This window comes from Miniopterus natalensis, chromosome 2 (genome assembly GCF_054644295.1).
Source record: "Miniopterus natalensis isolate mMinNat1 chromosome 2, mMinNat1.hap1, whole genome shotgun sequence".
In the NCBI taxonomy this organism is placed as follows: domain Eukaryota; kingdom Metazoa; phylum Chordata; class Mammalia; order Chiroptera; family Miniopteridae; genus Miniopterus; species Miniopterus natalensis.
This window is the reverse complement of record NC_142082.1, coordinates 180,208,025-180,227,876: the sequence shown is the minus strand read 5'-3', so window position 1 is coordinate 180,227,876 and position 19,852 is coordinate 180,208,025. Positions and strand designations below refer to the sequence as shown.

Here is a 19,852-nt window from a genome sequence, read left to right as displayed (position 1 = left end):
CAAACACCTTTCTTGTTTAAGGTAATGTTATTGCCACTTACAGCCAAATGTATCCTAATTCACTCACTAATGATCACTCTTTGCCAGAATCGGTGCCGGGACCAAAGACAAATCAGATATGAGCCCTATGTTCAGGAAACTCCAAGTCCAGAGGGGGGATGCAGGTGAGGTAGACAACCCCGAGACAACTATCTTTTCAACTTCTTACAACAGGCAGCCATTTGCTCAGCCGTGAGTCGACTTGCTAGGAGCCAGGCCTCCCGCGTAACACCAGGCGCTGTCCTGGTGCGGGGACGCCGGCGCCGCTCGCCCTCCAAGGGGCTCCCAGGCCACGATCCTGGGCCTTCTGCCCACCCAGAGCAGCTGGCCTCCGAACCGTGCCTCCAGCCCAACAATGACAAGAGTAAAGAGCATTCTCGCCCTAGCTGGTCTGCTCGGCCATCAGAGCGTTGGCCCGTGGACTGAAGGGTTCCGGGTTCGATTCTGGCCAAGGCTGCAGGCTCCATCCTTGGCCCTGGTCGGGCCACGTGCGGGAGGCAACCAACTGATGTGTCTCTCTCACATCCCTGGTTCTCTCTCTCTCCCTTCCCCTCTCTCCGAAAAGCAGTGGAAAAAATATCCTCGGGTGAAGGTTAAAGCAAAAAAAGAGCATTCTCAGTCCTGCACGGGACCGCCTCGTGTCACCTTCACCACGTCCCTGTGAGGTCCCTATGTACTGTTATCCTCAGGGAACTGAAGCACAGAGAGGTTAAATGACTTGCCTGGGGTCACACAGTAGCCTGGGGCCCAGCGGCAGCCTGTGCTCCTGCCCGCAGCGGCCCTGCCCCGCCCTGCACGCGCAATGGCCCGCGAGCACCTGAGCGCCTCCCGCACGTGGGCTGTGTGCGTGAGCAGGTGGGCGCGGGACGGTCGGAGGGCGCGCAGGTGCTCATCAGCGTGTCTACAGCTGTTCATGGGGTGTGGCTGCAGCGGGCCCAGCCTGCTCCCCCTGCCCCCTGCCCCTGCTCCCTGCCCCTGCCCCTGCCCCTGCCCCCTGCCCCTGCCCCCTGCCTCCTGCCCCCTGCCCCCTGCCCCTGCCCCCTGCCCCCTGCCCCTGCCCCCTGCCCCTGCCCCCTGCCCCCTGCCCTGCCCCCTGCCCCCTGCCCCCTGCCCCTGCCCCCTGCCCCCTGCCCCTGCCCCCTGCCCCCTGCCCCCTGCCCCCTGCCCCTGCCCCCTGCCCCCTGCCCCTGCCCCCTGCCTCCTGCCCCCTGCCCCCTGCCCCTGCCCCCTGCCCCCTGCCCCTGCCCCCTGCCCCCTGCCCCTGCCCCCTGCCCCCTGCCCTGCCCCCTGCCCCCTGCCCCTGCCCCCTGCCCCCTGCCCCTGCCCCCTGCCCCCTGCCCCTGCCCCCTGCCCCCTGCCCCCTGCCCCTGCCTCCTGCCCCCTGCCCCCTGCCCCCTGCCTCCTGCCCTGCCCCCTGCCCCCTGCCCCCTGCCCCCTGCCCTGCCCCCTGCCCCCTGCCCCCTGCCCCCTGCCCCCTGCCCCCTGCCCCCTGCCTCCTGCCCCCTGCCCCCTGCCTCCTGCCCCCTGCCCCTGCCCCCTGCCCCTGCCCCCTGCCCCTGCCCCCTGCCCTGCCCCCTGCCCCCTGCCCCTGCCCCCTGCCCCCTGCCCCTGCCCCCTGCCCCCTGCCCCCTGCCCCTGCCCCCTGCCCCCAGCCTCCAGCCCCGAGCGCCCTCCTTCCCCGGTCCCCGCCCCCGCATTACCCCTACTTATCTTTGCAGACTCGGCGGGCCTGGCCTCCTGGCAGGCAGCCTGCCCTGGCTGGCGTCATCCGTCTTCCCTGGTTGTTGTTGCCCTGGGCGTGGGGGGCAAAGGTGTGCCCCTTCACATCTGTGTCACTGGGTGCCTGGAACAGGCCTGACCAGGACATTAACAGTAATGATAACAGCCACCACTCGGGGCGTGGCTGCTGTGGCAGGAGCGGCGCCCCCGTGACCTCACTTTAATCCCATTTATTAATCTCAGGTGAGGAGGCACCGCGGCCTCAGAGGGTAATTGACTGGAGCAGGAACTCCAAGAACCAGGAAGCCAACCCCACGCTTAGCGCCAGCTCTGTTGTCTCCATACGGTGCTCCCTTGGGGGCTATTTCATTATTTTTTAAACTTGTATTTATTTTGGAATAGAGATCACACATGCACGTGGGAATTAATTCAGAATGGGTGAAAGTGTGATGTCAAAGGAAGTGTCCCTCCACCCCTGTCCCCCAGCCTTCCCATCCCGTCGGTGGCAGCTGCTGTTCCAGGTCCCCGTGTGTCCAGGGCCCCTCACGCTGTGTGTGTGTGTGTGTGTGTGTGTGTGTGTGCGCGCGCGCATCCTTCCAGAGAGGTTTTAAGCACACACACATGCCAATCTGTACCTGCCCTATTTCCCTCCATTACACACACAGTGCCACACCCCACACCACATCTGGCCCTTGCTTTGTTTAGTTCACAGGGCATCTTGGCGATCGCCCCATATCAGCATACAGATAATGTCCTCACTGCGTCTCATAACTGCTGGGCACCATCCTGTGAATTTACTTAAACACTTCCCGCTTCCTGTGCTGTGCTGGGCGCTGTTGGATACACTGAGACATGAATGAATGAATGAATGAATGAATGAATGAATGAATGAATGAATGAATGAACGAATGAATGGGTCAATGAATGAATGAGCGACGAGGCGAGAGAGTGCATGAGGTTGGGCTCCGGGCTCCGGGGGCGCCCTGGGTGTGGGGCCGGAGACACCTGCAAACCTGTCCTCTAAAGAAGCAGGAGAGCGTGAGAATCTGCCGAGTCCAGAGGCCACAGCGGCCGACCCCACACGCAGGTCTCTGGGCCCCCGCCCCTCATCTCCTCTTCCTCCAGGCAGTAAGGTCACGCTGCTGGCCAAGTGTGTCCACCAGAAGTCACCTTTCAGACTCACCAGCCCATGCAGCCACTGGCCCCACGACTGAGGCTGGGGCCTCGCTCTGGAGATGCCTTAGCCGAGGTCACGGGGCCAGTGGGTGGCCAAACTAGGGCTCAGGCCCAGGTGACAATCTTTGGGATGCGGGCTCCTCACCTGCAGTGATAGGGGAAATGGAGTCACAGAGATGGCCACTGTCTTCGTTGAGCCATGGCCTCAAGGAGCTGCAAGAGAGCTGGGAGAGTGTGGCCAACTGGGTCTAGGGGGCCAGAGCTGGGGAGGGTTTGTCCTGGGAGTCGAGGGAGTGGGGATGGAGGTCTCGGCAGGGAGCACTTCTGCAGGAGCTTTGCGAAGATGGTGTGGTTGGTACCCCCATGACACATGGGGAGTCTGGCGCCGCAGGATGGTGAAGGGGTGAGGCCAGCCAATGATGCAGGCACCCCTGGCACACCCTCCTGCCCTTCTAGGGGCCTCCAGCATTCCTGCCCCCCTTAGGAGGAAGCTTTTGTTCTGCTTTACTAAGGAAACTGAGGCAGGAATGTGGTGATGGCTCATCTGAGTTAGCCCTGCAGAGGTGCACCCTCTCCCCACACCGACAGCCCAAGTGGGGACCCAAAGCTCCTGGTCTCCAGGCAGTCTCCAGTGAGAGGACCTGGGTCAGTCAGCTCAGGAAGCCACCTGCACAGTGAGACCCAGGGACCTGGACTCCAGCTTGTGACCAGGTGACTGCGCTGCTCTGAGTACAGGCCCCCCTCACCTACCAAGGGGTTCATTTGCACCTCCCTCACTGGGCTGTTCTGGGGGAAAAAGGAGATAATGAATGTGAGTGCATGCAGGGCGTGGCACACAGTAGGTGCTCAACAAAGCGTGGATATTATTACTGTTAGGGCAGGCGGCCTGAGTAAAAAGAGTTGGGCTCTGGAGCCAGATGTGCTGAGATGTGAGTCACTAAATGATTGACCTTGGTGAGTCATTTCCCCTCTCTGAGCCTCAGTTTCCTCCTCTGTAAACGGGGACAGCAATGGGTACTTCACAGGGAGATTGTGAGCATTAACAGTGATGTTGTATTAAAGGCTGCTTTTGGCAGAAGCTCCAGCAAAGTAAGCTCCTCCCTTCCTGGGCCTAAGAGCCTGCAGGGCCCTTGTAAAGTCCAGATGGGACGCTGGGATGACAGGGTTGACTCACAGTCACAGCCTGGCCCTTTCATGTTCCGGAAACTACCTTCAGCTCCCGGTCTCCAAGGCTGGCTGCTGGGCTTCCCAACCAATTTACGGGGAAACCCAGCCCTTTGCCACTTGGCGCTCGGGTGGGGCTGAAGCTGTGGCTATGCCCTGTCTGGAGGGTGCCTGACTGGGTAGTCATTCACTTCCTGTTACTAGGTCCGTCAGTCGATCAACACACACTCATCCCACTGAGACTCCATGTGCTCTGTGCTGGGCCCTGGGGGAACAGAAGTGAATCAGAACTGGTCCCTGGCCTCAGGGGGCTCAAAGTCTGAGGGGGGAACTATGTGGGGGAAAACATGTCAAGTGGAGGGGCTGTGGAAGTCAGAGCAGTCACCTAGCCCCATCTGGGGGATCTGGGAGGGCTGCCTGGAGGTGGCAGATAATGACTGATCTGAGTCCCGATGTCATCAGGAGGAAAGCAGTGAGGACGGAAGAGTTCGTGGATGGGTACCCTTGGGAGCTGCAGGTGGCTCCATGTAGAAGCCTGGGGCCCGGGGAGCCTGAAGGAGCAGGTGAAGGGGCTGGGCAGGCTGAGGGGCTCATGTGCCGAGACTAAGGGCAGCAGGGGGTAGGCAGGGCTTCACGAAGGGAAAAAACTGCCAGCTCTCTGCCAGCTAGTGATGTGTAGATTGGACAGGAAGGCAAAATCCAGAGGCTGGGGACCAGGGCAGAGGCTGATCCAGGTCACAGTCATGGGAACCAGGGAAGAGGCGGAATGAGGCCACGGTCAAGGGGACCAGGATAAGCAGCTGCATCCGAGAGCAGGAAAGGGTAGCTGGCCAGGGCTTGGTGGGAAGGACGACTTGGGCAGGTCCCAGTGGCCAGGCTGGACTCTCCCCAAACTGCCTGATGCCCCCACCAGGCAGGGGTCGAGATTGTGCAAGGGCCGAGATGTTGAGAGTTCCCTCAGAGGACTCCTCTCGAGAGGATTTATTGTAGAACCACACAAGGGTCTGGCTTTGTACCTGGAAACACCCCCTCCCCTCCAAGAGAAAGGAAGTCTCAGGAAAAGTGACCGGTGGGAACCTGCCAAAGTGGAAGGAAGGGGTCTGGATTCTCACAGGCCATGGATTTGGAGTTTGGACCAAGTTTCACCAGATCTCCTAAGGATAGCGGGGGGCAGGGGCATCCAGCTAACTTCTGACTAATAATAAAATCATAGCTCCTGAATTCCGGCCCTAGCCATGCATTTTACTTCCATAATTTCATTTAATCCTCATAACTTCCCCATGACAACCTCCACAATAATAACAGGTTAACATTTGTATTGTACTTACTAGGTCCAGGCACTCTTCTCTGGGAGGGTGCCAGAGATTAATAGATGTAAAAATTACATTAATAGATGTAAAAGTAGATTTTACATCTATTAATTTTACATCTATTAGCTCATTTTAAAAAGTTGATTTTAGGGGGAGGAAGAGAGAGAGAGAAACATTGATATGAGAGAAATATTCATCTGTTGTCTCCCGCAAGTGCCTGGACCGGGGATTGAACCCGAAACATGGGTATGTACCCCAACTGGGACTCGAACCCACTACCTTTTGGTGCACGGGACGATGCTCCGACTGAGCCAGCCAGTCAGGCTATTAGCTCATTTTTTATGTTCATAACACTTCTGCAAGTTATGCGCTACTATCCCCATTTTACAGAAGAGGAACCTGAGGCACAGCAAGGCTGTCACTTGCCCAAATCTGTAGAGCTAGTACAAGAATACAGGCGAAGGGCTGTCTGACCCCAGCATCTGTGCCAGGTGAGGGAAGGGCGCCCAGGGCCAGGCCAAGGGCAGGGCATAAACAAGGGCATTTGGGAGGAAAGGGGGGGTCTGCATCAGTAGTGCCTTCTGAGGAGGAGCCGCTGTGGGGTGACATTGTTCCCTACCCACCCTGAGGCACTGCAGGTCCTGGAGCTGGCAGGGATGGGTGGTCGTGGCACCCTGGATGGGTGGGGCTGGGGTGACAGCACTAGGCCTCAGTCAAGGGCGGTGCAGTCCAGCTGACTCGGTGATAAGGAAGTGACAGCGCTCCTCAGTCCTCCCCCCCGCCCAAACCCGCACAGCCCCACCCTGTGGCCCGGGGAATCCAGGGCACTCCAGCCGGCCTTTCCTTCCAGCCCGTTGGCCATCCCTTCTTGAAGTGCCAGCCCCCCTCCTGTTACCCCGCCTCCGGCTTCTTGGATTTCTGTCCTCTCCACACCCCTCCCACCTGGAGACCGACCCTGGGGCTTCTCCGACCCCCTGTGCTGATGGCATCCGCAGACCTTGCGGGCAGACTCCCATCTTCAGACCTTGTCCTGAGCCAGGGCGTGCCGCCCAGAACTCCCCAGTAGCTGCCCCCTGGGTTAAGAGTGAAGCTAGAGCCTGGACCCATGGCCCCCACCGCCTTGCAGGTCAGAACGGAGCCCCAGCCGCCCCTCCGGCCTCATTTTGGATCCCCACACACTCCACACTCCAGCCAGCCCAGCTGCTCTGCCCGAGGGGCTTTACCATCCGCCACAGGGCCTTTGCATGGGCTAGGTTTCAACCCGGAATACGCTCGCCACCCTCCCAGGGTTGCCAGCTCCTGCTCGCTCCTCCAGAAGCCTCAGAAGCCACCCCGACCTCCCGGCTGGGCTTGCGGCCCTCTCTGTGCGGCCTGGGGCTTCCCGCAATTCGCTGAAGAGCAGGTTGGGGAAGACAGGGCCTGGACGGTGGACTTGCGGCGGACTGCAGCTGCCCAGGTCTCGAGTTCCTGAGGCAGGCCTGGGCTGGAGACAGTCAGAAGCCAAGGACAAGAGATCAAGTCCGTCACAGGAGAACAGGCAGAAGGCGGGGGAGCTGAGGACACACGACGGGCAACCCCGACATTAGAGGGCTGGGCAGGGGGTGAGGACCCCATGAAGGACACTGAGGGGGAGAGGGTGTGGGAGGCGCAGGAGCTCAGAGAAGAAAGCTGGCTCCCGGGGGCCACCCCAGCATTCATGCCCGGCTCATCCCCTCCCCTCGAGTCTGGTCTGGCCCTGTGACCTGTTCTTGACTAAGGTGATGAAAGGGACGCCACAGCACTTCCAAGCGAAGTCATTAGAAGCTTGTAATTCCAGCTGGGTCTCTTGAAACTCTCCTCTGGGAGGCCGGCCACCATGAAGGCACAGACTGCAGACTCCCCTGGGACTGCCATGCTGTGAGGACGGGGGCGATGTCCAGGGGTCCCGTCACAGTCCCCTAGCTGAGGTACCAGACGTGCGTGGAGACCACCTTGAACTCCTGAACATCCAACCCAGCTGAGCCCTCCGACCACTCCAGCCCAGCCAGCACGTAACGGCCACTGCGGAAAAGACACCGGGAAAACTGCCCGCTTGAGCCGTCACAGGGCCACGGTGACAGTGAAAGACTTGTTCTAAGGCACTAAGTTCGTGGCAGCTGGTTAACAGCAGTCGTTGAGAGTTGGTAATTTAAAGCCCAGACAGCCCTCTGTGGTAGACATTACGGTCCCCATCTCATAGACGGGAAATAGCCCAGCCGAGCCGCTCAGCTGGTGGAGTGTCGTCTGTGCACTGAAGGGTTGCTGGTTCGATTCCCACTCAGGGCACATACTACCTGGGTTGCGGGTTTGATCCCTGCTCGGGGAGCGTACAGAAGGCAACTGATCTGCTTCTCTCTCACAGTGATGTTTCTCCCCTCCCCCCCCCCCCAAGCATGTCCTGGGGTGAGGGTTACAAAACCAAACCAGCCAACCAACCACGGGGAAGTAAAGCCCAAGAGGGATGCGACCCAGCAAGGCGCGTGTAGCCAGCTGGAGGCAGAGCTGCGGCTTGAACCCAGGCAGGTTTGTCTGATACCCAGCCTACGCTCTTTCCACAGGACATTCCTGGCAGCCAAGCCATGTGGTTTTGGCCAAATTCCCTGTGTGACAGGTTACCGGGGCTTTCCCCAGGTGGCTCACCTGGGCACCTGCTGGAATCCTAGCTTTTTTTTTTTTCTTTCAATTGAGACATGATTCACAAGTGCACAAATCATTAAGTGTACAGCACAGAGCATTTTCACATGTGTACACACCCACGTGGCTACTACTCAGATCAGGATATGGAACGTGGCTGGCACTCAGAAAGTTCCCTTGTGCCCACTGCTAGTCAGTGTGATTCCCCTGTCCAGCGCAGAGGTGCCCACTGTCCTGATGACCGTCACCATAGTGACGGTTGTGCCTGCCCTTGAACTTCACACACATGGACTTGCATGGCACGTGCCCTTTGCGGCTGGCTTCTCTCAACACGATGTCCGAAGATTCGTCATGATGTTGCGTGTCGCAGTAATTCTGTTTTCACTGCCGTACAGGAAGTGCTCTGGGGCCTGGCCGGGCGTGGCTCAGCGGTTGAGCATCAACCTAGGATCCAGGCGATCAGGGTTCGATTCCCGGTCAGGGCACATGCCCGGGTTGTGGGCTCGATCAATGAATCTCTCATCATTGATGTTCCTATCTCTCTTTCCCCCTCGTCTTTCCTCTCTCTGAAATCAATAAAGATATATTTAAAAAAAAAAAGAAAAAGAAAAAAAGTGCTCTGGGGCATGGCACAGCATCACGTGCTCACTCATTCTGCTGAGGGACGTGGACTGTGCTCGGACTGGGGCGTCTGCGAGTAAGGCTCACCCATTATTGCTCGTCACTTTGTGGCATAAGCACTCCTTGCTCTTGGGTGTACGTGCAGGAGTGGGAATCTAGGCCACAGGGAGTTCTTGGATGTTTCACCAAGAACCTGCCAAACCGCTGCCCACGGTGACGGCCTGAAGAGCACTCCCACCAGCAGCGTGTGAGGACCCCAGGTCCCGCATCCTCACGCACCTGGGCCTGTCAGGCCTTCAGTCTGAGACATCCTAGTAGGTGGAGAGTGCTCTCTCAAAGTGGGGCACCTGCTCATGTGTCGGCCTCTTTTTTAGCTTGTCCAGGTGGCCCTGAGGGTGCCCAGGTGCAAGATGGGGAGCCGAGTGGGCTGAGGGAGTCACAGAGAGAGGATGGAACTGAGGGGTGTCGGGGCTGAAGGGAGGCACGACTATCTGCATGCTGAGGCTGCCAGGGGCAGACACCTGGTCCCCAAGTGCCTCCAGGATGCTCATCTCATGAGTCAACAGGTCCTGAGGCAGGGTAGTCACAAGGCTGGGAGATTTGATGGCTCAGGGGCCCTGTTTTTTCCTGCTCGGCCATTGTTAGCATATTGATGAGGCAGGATGGTGGGAATGTGGGGACTTCACACAACACTGTCCAAAGACCAGGAGAGAGAAGCCTCCCTTCCTTGAGACCCTTTCTTTTTTAAATCCTCACCGGGGAGATGTTTTTTATTGATTTTAGAGAGGGAGAGAAACACTGATCAGTTGCTTCCCATTATGTGCCCCAATCAGGAATCAAACCTACAACCCAGGCATGTGCCCTGACTGGGAATCGAACCCATGACCCTTCAGTGCACTGGACAGCACTCCAACAGAGCCACACTGGCCAGGGCTTTGTGATCCTTTGTAAGAGCAAAGACCTCCCAGATGACCCCCTCTGGCCCTCTACCTCCCAACCAAGACTTCCCCTGGCACCTCAGTGGGTGGAACTGCACCCCATGCCCACTCCTAAACCCATCGCTGGCAAGGGAATCAGGCCCATTTCCCCAACCCCACAAGGGTGCTCCCCTGCGGGTCTTTCCCTGAACACACCAGGGATGCTCATAGGGCGTTTGCTTGTGCTGTACCCTACTTGAAATGCCCTTCTTGATTTTTCCATCTGGACTCTGACCTGCACGCTGGGTCAAGGTCTCCTCCAGGCTCCCACAGCCTTCTAGGACCCAGTTCGATGTGGCTTATTTTAGTGGCCTGGGTGGGACCAGGCCAGTTCTTGCTCACCTCTATGTAGCCTGTGCCCAGCCTGAGGTGCCCAAGGATTGATGGCAACAGCTGTGAGGGCAAGGCTGACTCAAGTCCTTTCGTCCTTTTGTCTTCATCATCTTAGCCACAGCCCTGCAAACTGGACAGTTGACCTGGGCAACTCAGAAAGGGGGCCTCGTCCCAACCCCACATGAGGCGCCAGCCAGCCAGCCGTGATGAGGCCTCCCACATCCACCCTGCCCAGGGCTGAACATGATCTCAGGGCACAGCCTCAGTAAGGACTGGGGTTAAAAGGCATCCACTTGATGGAGAGACTCAGAGAGGGATGTGACTTGCCCAAAGTCAGTCAGGGGCAGCCTCAGCTCCAACTGGGCACAGCATCTGCCCCAGGGCTTCTCAGACTTTGAGGTGCATGTGAACCACTGCGGACTGTGTTAAAGTGCAGACGCTGAGTCAGTAGGTCAGGTGGGACCTGGACTTGGTGTTTCTAACAAGCTCCCTAGTGGTGCTGCTGGTGCTGGTCTGTAAACCCCACGCAGAGTTGCAAAGCATCGCCTGGTGGAACCAGATTCTCAGCTCCACCCTCAGAAGCCCACATGCTGCCCTGCAGGAAGGGTGGAGTGCTGGGGGCAGGGGGTTGAGAAACCCCAACCTCCATACCGCACCCTGCCCCAGCCATCCAGGACACCAGAGCTGCAGGAACATTTTATTAAGTTAAGAAGGCTGATGGAGCAGGAGGGAAAACAGGGCAGCTCCAGTGGTTCCATGCCCAGCACCCTCTCAGAGGAGGTGGAGCCACGGACACAGAGGCCGGCTCCCTCTGTCCATCCGTCCAGAGTCCCAGGGTATGGGAGCCCCCAGGGCAGGCAGTAATTAGTGGGAGGTAGGGTGGGAGGAGGGTGGCTGGCTCCGTGCCTCTCCCACCAGAGTCAACCCTGCCATGGCCACTGTCAGACCCCAGGGCAGGGCCACGGGCCCAGGAGCCCAAGCAGGAGGCTGGAGACAGAGGGGAGCCAGTGTTGGAGGCACATGGCCACCAGGAATTGCTTTTTAAAAAGTACAAAGTGTTTTGGAAAAAAAAGGAAAAAGTCTATATATAAAAATCTCTTCACATATAAAATCCTGAAGAAGGTGCAAGGTAAGACCCAGTGCGAGGGGCGCGCTCAGATATGCAGGGTGCGCGCCTGTGCACGCGTGTGGTGTACGTGTCCTGTGTGCGCACCTGTGAGTGTGCCTGTGTGCGTGCGCCTGTGCACGTGTGTGTGGTGTATGTGTCTTGTGTGTGCGCGCACCTGTGCATATGGATGCCTGTGTATGAACGTGTGCTGTGCATGCTTGTGGGTGTGCATGCTTGTGTGTGTGTGCCTATGCGTGTATATAGCTGTGTGTGTGCCTATGCAGTGCCTGTGTATATGTGGTGTGTGTGGTGTGTGTGCCCGTGTGGTGCCTGTGTATGTGTAATGTGTGTGCACCTGTGCATGTGCATGTCTGTGTATGTGCCTGTGCGTGTGTGTGTGTGTGTGTGTTCCTGTGGGGGGGCTGCGTGTGATGGTTGTGAGTGCATGTGTAGCCCACAGAGGGTGGGGAGAAAGCTTGGCTTCTGACTTCCATCCAGCAGGGAAGGAGGGCAACTGGTCCCCTTGGAAGGAGGGCAACTGGAGGTCTGAGGCTAGGCTGGACCACAAGGACCTGGAAGACAAGAGTAGGGTTGTTGAGGGCTGGGGAGGCCCCAGCCTTGGCCCTGGACCCCAGAGTGGCTTTGGTTAGGCAAGGGTGGCCAGTAGATCCTTCCAACACCTCTTGGCCCCAAAGCCTGGACCAGATCTGCTCCTCCAGGCTTCTCTCCAAACAGCTGTCCCACAGGGTGGCCTTTCCCAATTGCCTTAGAAGTTTACAAGGACTTGTGAGAAAGAGGGAGCTGTCCTCCATCAGTGATGTCTGAGTGTGGAGCTTGGTGGAAGGAAAACTCTTAGTGATTAGTGATGTGTGCCCTGCTGCCATGTCTGAGGTGGGGCAGGCACGCTGGATTTGCCAGCCAAGCCTAGGCAGATCAGCCAGGGGCCGTCTCAGCCCTGAGGGGGTGGGAACTAATCAGGCTGTGGCTGCAGCACAGAGTTAAGGAGCGCCGCTGTGTCACTGCCCCTATTTATAGAAAGGGAAACAGAGGCCAGGAGAGGGAAGTGCTCTGGGCCAGGTGGCAGTGAGTCAGGTGTGGATGAGCCTTGAGTGCACACCTCCAGGCCAGGTGCCGCGCTGGGCCTCACTCCCGCCCGCCCCCCGGCACACCTCTACTCGGCCACGCTGTTGCGCACTGCCTCCTTCTCCTGCAGGGCAGCCATGGCGAGGCGCAGGTGCTCCTTCAGCTGCTCGATCTCCCGCTCCGACCGCGTCTTGATGTGGTTCAGCTCCACGTAGACATCCTGGTACTTTCCTGAAGTGAAGCGCTTGTCCTGGGGGCAGGCAGGGGCTATAAGGGCACAAAGCCCTCCCTACCTGGCACATGCCCACCATGCTCCCTGCTGGTCAGCACAAAACAGCCAGGCCCCTCCACAGTGCCCATGGCCTTGTCCCTCCAGGTGGTCCCCCTTGGTAGGCACCAGCCCTGGACAAACCCCTCCTGGCACCGCCTAGTGACACAAGTTTCAGCATCATTTGCATTCTGCTCAAGATGAGAGCTGAAGCGCAGGGAGGTGAAGGTTTTGCCCAAGACCACAGGGCAACTAGTGGCTGGGATGAGAACCAGGTGAGCCTAGCCCAGTGCTTGGGCCCGTTCCAAGAATCTGACTCACACACACTCCCAGAGCCACCAACACACAGAAGATATCAGACACAGGGACACAGCACCAGGCAAGCCACAGATTCATAGACCTGGGCCTGAATCCCAGCCCCCCCATCTGCTAGCAACACGGCTATTCCTCACTGGAATGCATGCTCTGCACAGACAGGGATTTTGGCCTTTTTTGTTCACAGATGTCTCCCCATCACCTAGCATGGTGCCTGGCACATAGCAAGTGCTCAATAAAGATTTGCTGAATAAATTAAAGCAAGTGTGGCCTTGAACAAGTCACTTACCCTTTCTTAGCCTCAGTTTCTTTGTAAATGGGGAAAATAACACCTCCGTTAGAGCATGAGGAGTGCCCAGCACAAAGCAGGTACTCACAGGGTGGGGCATCCAGGTGGGTCCAGAGGTCCCCCACCCGCTAACACCCTGCTACAGCCAGCCAGGACCTACCTTCTGCATCGTCTGGAGCTCATCCCGAAGGCACTGCACCTCCTTCTTCAGGTACTGAAGTTCATTCTCCTTCACTCGCAACAGCACCTGGGGTCATGGGTGCCAGGATAACCCAGGGCCAGAGGCCAGAGCGACCCAGCCCAGAGAGCACTGCCGCCTGCTTTCTCCCTGCCTCAGGCCCCTGGAATACAGCGCCCAACTTGCACTAAGATCCACTACACCCCAGGGACACACTCCTCCAGGAACCCTCTCTCACCCTCGTCCATGTCGTAGCACCAGGCCCTCAACTTGAGGGCAAAGAAGATAAAAGAAGACCATAGTGTGGCCCTACCCTGAACCAGAGAGGCTGGGACTGCCTGCAGACGACATCATTAACCCCTCCTCAAACCCTGAGGGGCAGGTAGTGCTATCCTGACTTGACCAAGGAGGAAACTGTTTCAGTCAGACTGGGGAGGTTTAAAAACTTAGACTTGAACCAGACTACCGGGTTGAAATCCCAGCTCCCACACCAACTAGCTGTGCAACATTGGGCAAGGTACTTGACCTTTCCATGTCTCAGGTTCCTTATCTGTAAAATGCGGATAGTAATAGCATGTACCTCACAGGACTGTCAGGAAGACTTGGTGAGTTAAGAGCTTCATTTACAGAAGCTCCAGGCACAGAGTAAAGCCATATATAAATGTTTGTAAAATAAAATACCAAGGTGATCCTGGGATCATGCCCATTTTCTCACTGCAACTTCTCCCAGTAAGAAAGGTGCTAGCCCCGTTTTACAGATGAGCTACTAGGGCTTAGAAAGGTGAGGCAACTGATCCTGGTCACACAGCATGTAGGTGGCAGGACCTGGATGGGAGGGCTGCAGTAGTGCTCGGCACATAGCAGGTGTCCTTCCTAGCTGTGCTGGCGTCAGGTGCCCTCCCCAAGCCCAGGTGCTGAGGACCAGCTGGGCTGCCTGGTGTGCCAGTGGGCTCTTACTTCCAGTTCACAGGAGCTCCGCTCACTGCGCCCACAGCTGTTGCCAGTGCCCTGTGAGGCGATGAAGCCACGCAGCCGGTCAATCTCCTCGGACAGGCGGCCATGCAGCTCCTGGGGGGGATGGGATGGTTAGTGCAGGGCTGCCGAGGTGCCCAGGCCCCCACCCCACTGAGGCAAGACCCACCTGGTTGTGACGCAGCAGCTCCTGGCCCTCCTGCTGGCAGCACCGCAGTGTGTGCTCGCGCTCCTCCGCCTGCCGCGTCAGGGCACCGATCTCCAGGCACTTCTGTGAGTACTGCTCTGACAGCACCTGCAGCTCCCGCTTGAGCGCGTCCACGTCTGACCTGCCCAGGATGGAGGAGGGGAAGGATGATGTGGGTTGCTTGCCCTTCGCCAAGCTCAGAGTCGTCGTGGCAGATTCAAAGCAGCTCCTGAGTTCCCATCCTAGTTTTGCTTTGAGCCCAACTGTGGGGCCGTCAATTGGTGACAGCCTCTCATGGCTACAGGTGCCTCCTCTATGAGGCGGTGGATTGGAAGAGCCCATCTCTAAAGCCTCTGAAGCCTCAACATTCCAGAACTGTGCTCTGTGGCAGGGAGGGATAGCGACTGGCTGAGGGTGACACTGCAGCCCAGCTCTAGGGGACACTAATGAGGGGAAAGGAGTATGGAGGCTGAGACCAGCTAGACAAGAAGGGGCCTGAAGAATTGTCTACATGGATGGCATGGAGGTCTGACTAAGGCCCTGCTGCTTCTGTTCCCTGTGCCACAATGACGAAGTGGGAATCTCAAGGGGAAAACTGACGTGTCCTTTGCCAAGGGGCATCAGCATAGGTCCCTGACTCATAACCACCAGTGTAGGCAGCTGGGTCCCTGGCTCAGAGTGAGGCCCAGCTCACAGACCCCAGGGCCCAAGTGCCATCTTACTGGTGCTGCTTCCGGAGGCCATCTGGGCCCTGCTGGAGACTCCGTGTCTTGCTCAGCTCCCGGCTCAGTTCCTCCTGGTAGGCCTTCTTCATGGCTTCGATGGCTGGATGCAGGGCAGAGAAGCAACGGGGAGGTTGGGGAGGGGTCAGCAGTACCAAACTCCACCTCCTCTGAGACTCCATATGTACCGTGGAGACAGGAGCAGGCAGCAGCATGAAAAGAGCACTGGACCAGGCTGTCATGAACTTAGTGGCCTTGTGTAAGTTGCTTGACCTTTCTGAGCCTGGCTAGCAAGAAAGGATAGCAATTCCTGTCTGAAGGACCATGCTGGGGAGAACCTGTGTCTGACCACTGGTACCTCTTGATAGTGATGGCTGGGTAGGGCCCCACACAATCCACTGCCCCTGACAGCCTGGAGGGTCCTGTAACAAGACCCATCTGCCTTGCCCAGCTTAGTGGTCAAGAGTACAGGCTCGCCTGGCCGGTGTGGCCCAGTGTGACTGAGCATAAACCTATGACCCAGGAGACTGAGGTTTGAGTCCCAGTCAGGGCACATGCCCCAGCCGTGGGCTCGATCCCCAGCAGGAAGTGTGCAGGAGGCAGCTGAACAATAACTCTCTCATCACGGATGTTACTATCTCTCTCTCTCCCTTCCTCTCTGAAATCAATAAAGACATATTAAAAAAAAGAGTACAGGCTCTAGTCAATACAAATCTAGATGACTTTACTCGGCAGACTTAACACCTCTGTGCCTCAGGTCCCTTATATGGAAAGCAGGGTTAACAATGGCACCTTCTCCCATGAGATACTGGAAGACATTTGCAGAGCATTTAGAACAATGCACAGCACAGACATTAGCTTCTGGTTTATTTTTCAGACTGTGGGATCCCAAGGACGGAGTCTCTTTTCTCACTCACACAGGGTTGCTATGAGGATTAAACAAGTCCTCATCCATCATCTTATCCATGATTCCCAAATCCAAAAGCTCTGAACACTGTAAGTTTTTCATAACTCTTTTGGTGACAGTCCCCGACCTGAACAGACATGGGGCTATTTGAGGTAATTACTATCCCACTTAAGGGTGACCTTGAGAAACTTCACTGCAAAAACCTTAGTGCTAGATTTCAGGGTAAAGCCCAAATCCTGCTGGTGGGGGGAATATCTGATATATGCACCAGGTTACCTTCCTAAAATGCAAAATGCACCCAGGGTTTGGGATAAGGGGCCATGGGCTTCAGCATGTGAAGCATTTAGCAGGTGGTAAGTTCTAGCTCTTGTGATATCTTTCATCATTTCCACTATTCTCCAACCCCCTGGAGGTACATGAGATGTGCCAGGCACATAAAGCAGGTGTGCAGTTGCCAGGGGGAGGGAAGATGTTGCTCCACACCCAGGCAGGGCATTCTTGTTCTGGACTGGGAGAGTAGAGGGTTGGGTTAAGAGCTTTGCAGTCAGTGTGCTCTGGGCTCCAACTCCAGCTTCTGCCACCTCTAAGCTGTGCCATCTGGGACGATAACTAACCTCTCTGAGCCCATTTTCTCATCTGTGAAATGGGTGACTCCTTTGGTCACTGTAAGGACTAGGACTGGGTAACGAGTCTTGGTAAATGCTCACACCTTTCCCTGCTCTCCCTGGGGTCCAGCCTGTGTGCCCAGTGAGATGACCTCGCTATGAGAACTGGGTCTGAAGAGGAGCAGTCTCTCCCCCAGTACGTGGCCCGGGCATCGGCACAGGGTCAGAGCTCAGTGTGTGTGGTTTAGGTGGACCTTCCAGTGGCTGCAGGCCCCGAGGGACCAAGGGAGAGCACTCACAACCAATGGGGGGTGAGGGGAGTCTTTTACCACCTCACTTTTCCCTTTTCAAGTAGGTTCAGAGACCAGTTCTGGGGGCTTCCAACGCTTCCTGATCCCATACCCCAAGTCTGGCACTGAGGCCTCAGCGTCTTATTTAAAAGCCTCCCAAACCCAGCGAGGAGCCTCAGTTTGGATGCGGGGCCAAGCCCGCTGCGCCACTCCTGCCCAGGTCCTCACCTGAGGCCGTGGCGGCCGTCTCCTCCGCCAGGAGCCACTCCTTCTCCTGCTGCAGCCTCTGCAGCTCCCGCTCGTGGTGCCGCTGCAGCTCCTCCATCACCTGCTGGTGTGAGGACTCCATCTCCGCCAGGCTGCGCTCCCATGCCTCCTGCGGGTGGGAGGTCAGGGGGTCAGAGGCTGCCCACATTGCCTGGGATAGTGGCCCTTCTCCAGACTGAGGTGAGACACCTCAGGAGCAGGACTATCCTGGCCAGGCTTCACCTGGACCCCAGTAACACCAGCTTGTACCCATCCCCCATCCCTCCTCCCCTCCCCCATCTACAAACCTTGCCCTGTCACTCTTGTGCTTCAAACCCTTCTGAGGCCCCCATCCTGGAGGGCCAAGTCCCTGCTCCCATGTCCGACCCTTATAGCCTCATCCCTGGCCTTTCCCCACCAAGAAACCCCACAGTTATAAACAATTTACAGCATGTTCACACCTGCCCTATAGCTCATGGTATTTGCATCACCTGGAACATTCTTTTGCATCTTTCTTTTCCTCAGTAATTCACTTCACCTGCAGCCCAGCTTAAATGTCCTCCTAGCTCTGTCTCTGGACAACCTCTCCCTTGCCGCCAAAGGCCTTGCTTCTGCCAGACCGTAAGTTCCCTGAAGACAGGGAAGATCGGATCCAGCTCGGGGTCCCCGAGGTCCAGGAAGGCCTGATGTGTGGCAGGTGCTGGGTAATGGAGCTGAGATTGATGACTTATCACACAATGGGGACTTGTGCACCAGAGTGGCCAGTATTTAAGACTGAAAATACCCACTGCTGGGAGAGTCGCTGTGACAGGGTATGTGGAAGGCAGTTTGATAGCACTGATGCATTTTTAATGACCCTATCCCCTGACCTAGGAGGTCCACTCATAGGAACAACCCCACAGGAAGTCACATGTGTACAAAGAGTCTTAGAGGAGGGTATTCCCTACAGTAAGATTGGCAACAGACAAGAACTGGAAACAATCTAAATAAACAACCCTTAAATAAATTATGAGCTCGAGCCTTACAAAGGACCAGGCAGCTGGTAAAAGACAGAGCTGCCCACATGGACAGCTGCGGCAAGAAGTGCGGAAAGTTAGGTGATGAAAGCTGGTTTCTGACAATATACGAGGTGATCCCACTCACGGAAACAAAATACATGGAGCCGGACGTCCGGGTACAGATACGCAGAAGCACAGAAAAGGTAGGGAGGACTAGCTCCGAAGATGTCCACATCCTATTGCCCAGAACCTGCGCGCGTCACCTTACATGGAGGCAGAGGGGGACGGAGCTTGCTAATCAGACGGCCTTAAATAGGGAGACTCTCTTCTAGACTATGCGCTGGCCACGCAGCCACGGAGTCCGTAGATGAGGCGGCGGGGAGCAGAGAGGGAGAAGTGACTGCGGAAGGGGGTCGGGGTGACGGGAAGAGAGAACCTGACTCTTTCGTTCACTCTGAAGATGAAGGGGCCAGGAGCCACGGAAGGTGGGAAGCCACCAGATGCTGGAAAAGACGAGAAACCAGATCCTACCCAGAGCCAGCAAAAGGAAATGCAGTCCTGCGGGTGCCTGGCTTTTGAAGCCTGGCGAGACCCGCGCTAGACTTCTACCCTCCAAAACCGGGGAGACAAACGGGGCTACACAGATGTGCTCTGACGGTACTCTAGGGGAGCCCTGCGGGGTGCAGGGAGAGCAGGCAGGGGAAGGGGAGTTCATGTGTTTATGTCTAACTTTTTAATTTGTTTGAATTATTTATGAAAATAAATACGGGAGGCAACTGATCGATGTTTCTCTTTCACATCAATTTTCTCCTCTCTCTCTCTTTCATCAATAAAACACCAAACAACCATGTCCCCCAGTGAGGATTAAAAAAAAATTAAGATCATTACAAAGGGAAGGGGAAGGGCCAGGGAACAACCAAGCACAGAGGGCTAGAGGAGAAACTATTCTCACCCAGCTGGTGTGGCTCAGTTAGTTGAGCGTCGGTGTCCGTCATCGTGTGTCGTGTCGTCCCCCCCCATATAGAGGGGTCACCGGTTAAATTCCCGATCCCCAGCAGGGGGCATGCAGGAGGCAGCAGCCCCTTCTCCCATACTCTCCCTCTAAAAATCATGTATTATGGAAGAAAAAAGAATTGTATTCTCCCCCATGGCACAGGGCACCTCACAGTGGCGGAAACGGCCACACCTCGGAGGCCACTTTGGGGGAAGGAAGGGCAAGGGCCAGGCCACCTGAGTTCAGGTGTTCTAGGTAGTGAGCAAGGGTTATCTGTCCCACAGGGACTCTGTGCCTGTCCTCTATGTGTCCTTTGAGTTAGGACAATAGAACACTGCTTTGGAGTCCTAATCCTGGCTGTACGGTGGGATGAACTTGAACAAGCCCCTTCCTGTCTCTAAGCCTCAGTCTCCTCATCTGTAAAACAGGCCTCATAAAGCCAACTCCTGAGTGTCCATAAGGTAAGCTAGCACCCACCTAGAGATCACCCACCTGCAGAGATCAGAGAAATAAGGGAAGTGGGGACCTATTCTTAAAGGGTCAGACCAGGCAGAGCCAGTAGCTAATAGAGGGTCAGGAGGCTGATGCCAGGAGGTGGGAACCAGCCGTGAGGAGGGGCTCCTAGAAGGCCAGGTGCTGCTCTCTGACCCATCTTCCTGTAGGCCCAAGGTGTCAGCTGCCACCTCTGAAATGGATCAA

The 19,852-nt window shown here is 56.8% G+C and overlaps 1 protein-coding gene across 1 annotated transcript in view; it reads right to left on the bottom strand.

The window, feature by feature from the left end:
- Positions 1–10,676: 10,676 nt before the first annotated feature.
- The window catches only part of TRIOBP (TRIO and F-actin binding protein), a 54,821-nt gene continuing 45,645 nt past the window's right edge, over positions 10,677–19,852 (bottom strand). The window contains 7 exon segments of the mRNA XM_087814918.1: positions 10,677–11,671; positions 12,269–12,432; positions 13,215–13,301; positions 14,190–14,300; positions 14,374–14,533; positions 15,114–15,216; positions 17,144–17,291. Coding sequence (XP_087671044.1) covers positions 12,271–12,432; positions 13,215–13,301; positions 14,190–14,300; positions 14,374–14,533; positions 15,114–15,216; positions 17,144–17,291 — 771 coding nt within the window. The 3' untranslated portion in view covers positions 10,677–11,671; positions 12,269–12,270.